The sequence below is a fragment of the Citrus clementina genome, unplaced genomic scaffold, assembly GCF_000493195.1.
Source record: "Citrus clementina cultivar Clemenules unplaced genomic scaffold, Citrus_clementina_v1.0 scaffold_9, whole genome shotgun sequence".
Classification (NCBI taxonomy): Eukaryota; Viridiplantae; Streptophyta; class Magnoliopsida; order Sapindales; family Rutaceae; genus Citrus; species Citrus x clementina.
Genome location: NW_006261964.1, coordinates 21,216,032 through 21,224,237, shown reverse-complemented (window position 1 = coordinate 21,224,237; position 8,206 = coordinate 21,216,032). Strand labels below are relative to the sequence as shown.

General features: G+C 32.1%; 1 protein-coding gene across 1 annotated transcript; it reads left to right on the top strand.

Moving 5' to 3' along the window:
* Nucleotides 1–3,082: 3,082 nt before the first annotated feature.
* Nucleotides 3,083–7,348, top strand: LOC18031983 (protein FATTY ACID EXPORT 1, chloroplastic). The gene is made up of 6 exons (XM_006421109.2): nt 3,083–3,338; nt 3,724–3,973; nt 5,270–5,434; nt 6,691–6,737; nt 6,862–6,902; nt 6,998–7,348. The coding sequence occupies exons 1-6, from the start codon at nt 3,231–3,233 to the stop codon at nt 7,089–7,091; spliced, it is 705 nt and encodes a 234-aa protein (XP_006421172.1). The 5' UTR covers nt 3,083–3,230; the 3' UTR covers nt 7,092–7,348.
* Nucleotides 7,349–8,206: the final 858 nt, after the last annotated feature.

Below are 8,206 nucleotides of genomic sequence, written 5' to 3'. Positions count from 1 at the left end.
CTGCTACAGGGTATATTCTTCAGGTTCAATCAACCCTATACGATGTCTTTCACCTTTGTAAAGTAAATGTAGTTGTAATGGTAACATCATCTACAAGATTAAAAACGAGGAAACATTTTGAATAACTGAAATTACAACATAACTCAAAGCAATTTAATTAGGTAAAAAGTAATGAAAAATAACTAAAAGTATGGCCAATAACCAAAATTTCAGTAAAACGGCAAATGCATGTAAGCTTGATGGTTACAAATAAAAAATTAATTAACAGTAAGCAAAAATTAATTAACAGTAGGCAACTAATAGTCCTAATCTATTAAATTCAAGTGCTAATCACAACTCAAAGCAATTTAATTAGGTAAAAAGTAACGAACAATAACCAAAATTATGCCTAATAACCAAAATTACAGCAAAACGGCAAATGCATGTAAGCTTGATGATTACAAATAAAATGGCAAAAATTCATTAACAATAACCAAGTAGTAATCCTACTTACAATGGACAGAATAGAAGACAGTAGAGATGGAAGAACACTGCTGCGAGAGTGAGAGGGATATGCGTCAGTTACAATGAGCGAGAGAGGGCGGAGATGGAATTGCCCGCTTTCTTTACAATTGAGAGTGAGGGGGGTTGATTTCGATTTCTAGGGCTCCATGTCCAAATTGCCCGCTTTCTTTACAATTGCAAAACGCAACGTTTTCGCCTCACGTGATATGTCCAAAATACCCTTATGACGTCAGCATAGCTTTTATTCAGTTAACGGAATGGTGGAAAAATGCTAACAGTTTAAACGTTTGGTAGTAAAATGATAATTTTACCAAACCATGGTACTGACATGATATGTTAGAATACCTTTGGTGGGAAAATGATAATATTCCTTTATTTTAATATCAATATCTAAATCTATATTTACTCACCATTTAATGTAATTTTATTTTAAAAAATTCTTAATAATTATGTAATTATAAATGATGATAAAATTTATTTATTAGCATGTATTTAAGAATCTTAAATCTTAAAGGTACTTAATTGATAATAAGACAAAAATTTATCAAGTGTAAAATAAAATTAGGATAGTATGCCCTAATTTTTTTTAAGTTTTTTCACTTTATAATTTAGTCTCTATAATTTAGTCACTCTATAATTTAATCTACTCTTACTTCTCCACTTCATTTGAATGCTTGGATTAGTTATTTAATTGTTAGAAAAATCCATAGACTTGAGTTTATTTTTCTATTATTTTCTCATAATCTTATTTATTTTGTATAATCACTAATCAATGGTGGCTATTAACTATAAAATAATTATGTTAATCATATATTTAGTTAAATATGATCATAATAAAAATAATAAAACACCGAATATAATAAATCATTTTTAACTTATATGTTATTATTTAATGATATAGGAATGATGATGGTGTGCAATGGATATCAAAATAATAAAGGAGACATTAGAATATTATAATGATTTTATTATGCAATTACTTTTTATCGATATTTTATTATCTTTCTTATTTGTTTATTTTGGTGTAAAAGTAGAAGCTACAATACTTATTAGATTTTTTGTACAAATTATATAATTTAATTGTTACCAATGCATTTTAGTCTTAAATTTTCTTTCTAAAAAAAATTGTTCTCTTATTATTGAGATTTAGAATTCATGATGGATCTAGAGTAGATTTGGATTTTAATTTTTCAATTTGGATTTGGAGCAGATATAAATCTTTATTTTTTGTTTCAGATCTAGATATGGAGCGAAAAATATAGATCCATAACTAATCTGGAGTAGATACGGATCTTAAATTTTATTACGGATCTGGATCTGAAGCAATATAGATCCAATCCATATATGCTCCATAGCCATCCCTATCTAAGCTACTTCTTGGGTAAGTTATTTGAGAGGAAAATCAAAACTAAAGTTTACACTTAGGCTCACATTCTCGTAGGAAATATATCGATATAAATAATACATATTGGAATTTAACATCAAAGCTACTCCCAAAAATCAAACTCACTGTTTCCAAACCAATCTCATGCCACAACTAAGCACCGTCACTGCCGAACTTGGCTAGTATCATACCAGTGTTTGGTTTTGACGACAGGGGTAATTTGGTATTTTAGCAGTCAAGTAACGATCATCACGCAAGATCACTGGATTGTGTATTACTGTATTATGTCATGTTAAATTTAGATTGATATAAACACGATCTATTTAATAATTGTGTTAAAATATCAAAATTCCCGATCTGAATAATAAATGGGTGACTTGACGTACCTATTTAATAGTGAGATAATCACATAACCCAACATAGCATAATTCAATAACTTGCTTAAACTAATTTAACACGATTTACATAAAAATTTGTGCACTTATTTGACACAAATGATACTCTTTTATGTATTTAAATAAGAGTAATGATACAGCCACAAACTCTTATACAAACTTATTTTGTACAAAACCTGACGTGGCCTTCCGAGCCGCAGGTGTCGAACTTCTAGCAACTATTAAAACCAAACCTATGTAGGTCCAAGTGAATATTAATTTCAACCAACCTTATCCATGCCACATCCAGTTTGTACAAAAATAAAGTTTGTACAAGAGTTTGTGGTTGTATCATTACCTCTTTAAATAATATTTTGCATAAATATTATAATATATATATAAATATTATACATTTATACCCATTAAATTTTAAAAAATAGAAATTTAATAAAACATTATATAAATATTCACCCTTCACATAAAAAAGAGAATAAATTTAATATTTAACTTTTGATGACAAGAACATTCTATTAATTTTGGTTAATAATTTGATAATTGTGTCATTAATCATGTAAATAAGATAAAAAATTGAACCTTGACCTGACACAAAAAAAAAAAATTCATGTTGATCCCAAACCAGATCTATTTAATAATCATGTCAATTTTCATAATTCGAGCTCATTTATTTGTGTCGAGAAAACAAATGTTGTCAAATTTTGCCAACTATAAACGTCGAGGGGAACCTTGAAATTAAGAGAAAACATTCTATTTAAGCGAGAAGACTCCAAACCTCAGGGGAGGTTTTTGAAAATTACTCTACGCATACAAAAAGTCAATGTTCAACGGTGGAGTTTAAAGCACCGAAGGAAAAAAAAAAGCACGAACACTGTTTTTGAAACTTCATTATTTATTTATTTATCATTTTTTTCGTTGATTTTAGTTCGGAAAAGCAGCGGATCAGATCAATAATGGCAACGGCATGTTCTCAGTCTCAGCTCTCGTGCTTCTCTTCAATCAACCGCAAACTTCGCTTTCAACGACGCTTCGTTTTGTTACCGGGCTTTCGCTCCTCCAAGGTACCTCTTTACTCGCCCTAAAAGAATTTGGCTTTGTTTGTTTATTTTCTATTGATTTGCATTCGTTTAGTGCTTTTTTTAAGCCGCCTTTGTATTTACATATAGGTTATTTAGTCTATAAATTTCTCACCCAGATACTAGTAAAGGCCCATTTTAGACTAAGAATTTATCCTTTTGGAAAATTTCAATTGATGGTCATTGTATTGATTATGACTGTCTAATAAGATTAATCATTTTAGATATAGATACATTGGTACTAAGCATGTTGTGCTTAATCCATGAAATGTTGAAACAACATGTGGGTCTGTGTTGAAAGTGCATAATTTATTTATTTTTAAGCAGTTTAATGCCGTGCAAGTGGTGCTAACTGCTGGTACTTTTGCAGTCTTGGGTTTGTATGAGTCTTGATGACAGGGGCACAAACATGACAAGTTCCGAGATTAAAACTACTGTAAGTTATACTTCTGATAATCAATCAAAACCATATGTTGAAGGGACAACAAAGTCGTACCCGACCGTAGAAGAAGAAAATTCCTCTGGAGAAATGGGGAAAACTGAACCGGTACCAGAAGATTGCGCCACACAACCAAAAAAGGCAGCAAAAATCCATGATTTCTGTTTTGGGATTCCTTATGGTGAGTATGCTTTGTTTTGTTGGAATTTTTAATTATTTTATGTTTGGTATTGGAGAGACATGAAGTGAAGGTAAATCTTGTTCATGCACCCTCATTTTGTTATGCTTGTTGAAAGAATCTCTAAACTCGATTTCTGTGGCTTGACTAGATAATTTATTTGGATCATTTAAGCATTACATAAACTATGGTACCTCAAATGCCATTGCGATTGCCATTGACATTGTTTTATCAAAGGTCAATCGTAAATATGACTCTGTATACACATGCATGAGAATGTAACTATAACTCTCTTTTTTTTGTCTTATGTTAAAAAATCATTCGTGACAGTTTTTTGTATTTTACTTGTGGAAATGCTTGTATTGATTGAGTACTTTAAATTCTGCTATCTAGCTGTAAAATTCTTAAGGTGTTTTAAAATATGGATTAAAAATATGTTTCAGAAACAAGCCCATTGGTAGGCATTAAAATATGACTTAGCCCTTGCTTGTTTTATTTTGAAATATCTTAGAAAAGTTTGCAAGATTATACGAAGTTGGTTTTTAGTTTTATGTGTTTTCTTTTCTCTTGTTCCTTTGGTAAATGTTCAGTGTGAAAAAGAAAGAAAGATTTGACAATAAAATGTAAATTATATTTAAGTGATGGAAGCATATGATTGAATATCAGTCTGCGTGTTTCATTTTGGAGTTTTTTCACCTTTTGCCAGTCATGTGAAGGGATATTCCTTGCCTTTGATTAACACCAAAAGGGAAAGAAAGTACATTGGAAAGCCATGCTAAGAGCACATTCAAAGTAGGCATTTTGTCTCCTGAAGTTGTCTAGCTGTGTTTGGACAACTTTGGGGGCAGTGACTCAGAGATTTTCTATAATAAGCCCTTGTGATGAGGATTTGTAATATTTTCTTTTCTAAATCTTGAACCCAGGAAATTTACTACGTCACAGCATCAAGATCAAACCTCAACTGAGAGCCATTTGAGAACTAGATCGACTTTTGTGCCCGTTATGGATTAGGATCTGTTTCTACTGGCTTCTTTCAAACTTTGCTTTTTTGTATAATTCCATTGTGTTAGGCTTGCCGCCCATTGTAGTATATCTCCATTTATCTTTTGGAATTTTTTTTTTTAAATTGTATTTATACTTTTGCCTTTTTGATCTGTACAAATACAAGTAAACAATGCTGTTGGTGTGTCTTTAGTCCATTATTATGTCGATATCTGTATTTATTTATCCCTTAATTTTTTAGTAAAATAATGCAGTTGGGCTTGCTACTGCAAAATCTTCAATTCTACTTTGTCACAGGTGGTCTTGTACTAGGTGGAGGACTTTTTGGTCTTATTTTCTCAAGAAATCCTGCAACTTTAAGAACTGCCTTGATTGGGGGTGCGTTGCTAGCCCTCAGCACCTTCAGCCTCAAGATCTGGAGGCAAGGAAAATCAAGTTTACCATTCATACTAGGACAAGCTGGTAAGAACTTGCACTAATGTCAACCATTTTCTTTTTGAAAATTTCGATGTTCGAGATTTCTTTCTTCTCCATCGTTTGTTAGCTATTTGTTTCTTTCATGGATGGGCAAAGTTAGAAACAAACATACTGGTGAAAATTAGAGCAGGAAGAAAGTCTGTGTCTGCATGATTTTTGAGCCTTTGATATTGTTATTCTGTTCAAATTAGACTTGAGCAGTTGCTCCTAGGATTTTATTGAAGAAGTTTTCATTTTCCCTTAGGCTCCATTCAAAGAGTATGTGTATGTGATGGAGACAATATCATGTGTTTGATATTTACTCATTGCCTTACAAGATGATTCATCTGTCTTGCGAGTGAGAATTGGAATTTCTGTTATGGATCAAGCTGGTGGATGGTCAATGTCATTAGATTCCTGATGCACTAATGATTAGGAGCATGTATGCCTATCCATATAGATAGCTTGAATTGAATTGGGACTTTCAGTTATGACAAGTGAAACGATATATTTGTACAAGATGGGTGATTTGAACCAACTAGCACCTAAGAGCATACTAGTTGGTTCAACTGGAATAATATCTGTGGTTGTATGGGTTTCTAACCCCACTGACATGGGTGGAAAGGGGATTGGCTCATCATCATGCTAAAGTGGGGATGTTTTTCTTAATGCGTGAAGCTTTTTAAGCATCAATAACTGTAAAGTGATAGTGTTTCCACCAGTTTTTTACCTTTCCTAATGATAGATGAATCCAAATCAGTAAAGCTGATGGATGGTCAATGTCATTGGATTCCTGATGTACTAAAGAATTGATAAAATGGATTTCTATCCTTATATATCGATTGAATTGAAGTGGGATACAATTCTTGGCAAGTGAAACAATTTTTTCATTTAAGGGGGACTTTTTGGATTACATTTTGAAAAGATGGGCATATGCCTTTCTGAAGCTTGAAACTTCTTGAGCATCAATGATCATAGAGTACTAGTGTTTCCACCAGTTCTTTTCCTTTCCCAAATAGGATGAATTCATATCACTCTTAATATGTAAGCCAATTTTCTCTCAAAGACAATAGATCGTGCTTCTAATCTCAATATTTAGTTTGTGAACAATTAGCATTCTGTTTATGATAGCTTAATTATTTGCCTTACTCTTATGTAAATGAAGATGTTAGAAATCCATTTTTGCTTTACCGTGTGTTTGAAAAAGATTTGTACATTCTTCAAAGCTTATCTTACGGTATCTCATCTCTGTGATCTTGCAGTGCTCTCAGCAGTCCTCTTAAGGCAGAACTTTGAAGCCTACTCATTGGTAGTAATCTCATAATAGCAATATTACTCTTCTTCCTTAAGCTAGCTATTTTTTTTTTATTCTTATTTTATTTTTATGCATATTAAATTTTTCTTGCTAACCATATAATGTTATGTGGATGCAGACAAAGAAGCTATTTCCAACAGGGTTTTATGCTGCCATTAGGTAATTTATACGTGGTTTCTCTATTTTTGTTAACAGATGATAAATTGATGCTGGTACTCAATACAAGTATTTTTGTTGTTTGTTACCTATTGCAGTGCCGCAATGCTGTGTTTCTATTCGTATGTGGTTGCTTCCGGAGGCAATCCCCCTCCAAAGAAGTTGAAGTCATCTGCTGCTGCCGTGTCATAAAGAGATTTCTGAAGGACCAGGGCAATTAGACTCTTTTACAGGAGTTTTCTTGTATTAGGTGCATGTCAGTTATAGGAACTGCCGTCGTTTGGCTATGAGTTAAGCATTTTTACATGTGGTTCCATGTTGCATACAATATGGGAGAAGCAGTCAATTGAGGTCATTTTACAGCAATAATGCACGATTGAGATGAGTGAACTTCTTAAAACCAAAATTGTAGAGAAAATGAAGGCAATAGTGAAAACATATTAATATTTCCTTCCTTTTTTCCTTTTTTTTTTAAGCTCAAAGAATTTCCACTTCATTTATTTTTGTTTCTTGTTCAGACTTAAAGAGCTAGCTAGCATTTACCAACAATATATTATTGCATTAATAAGATGAGTTGAAGATAGTTTGTGTAAGAAAATGGCAAGTTCCAATTCCAAACTAGCCCACTTTTTTTTAATTTTTTTTTATCCAAACCCTTTGGGCTTCAGAATGTTTTTGGTTTAGGCGGGGCATGGGAAATTATGGTCATTGGCAAGCTTGTCGAAATTTGCATGAATTTTCATACATGCAACCATGCAAGCTCTAGCACATTACTCATCCCACACCAAATTAAATAAATTTCTCACTAAATTTGGTTCGAGGGTAATTCAAACCTTTCTAATTAGACAATCCCTTCGAAGACAACATTCATTGAAGATAGATTCCAAATGATGAATAAATAGTTTGGAATGAACGTATAGGTGATATACATGTCACAAGATATTTTTATACAAACTGAATTGACAACTTACTAGAGAAGTTGATTAAATGAAAGCATCACAAGGCTCGCATAATATTTCTATTAATTACTTTTACTTTTCAATCAATCCCTTCATATCACGTCCAACTCAGTATGTATAAGGATATTTGTAAAATTATTTGCTTGTGTTTGTATCATTATTTATCACGGTCCATATCTTTTAAAAAATTAAATATATCTAAAAATTTTCTAATAAATTATTGAACCCATGCCACTTGTCAATGATCCGAACAAACAAAGGGATGGTCCAAAGTATATTGCAGTCAAAATGGCTTGATTCCATTACAAATGTGCCACTTATTAGGGTTGTAAATGACCACTTACTCAA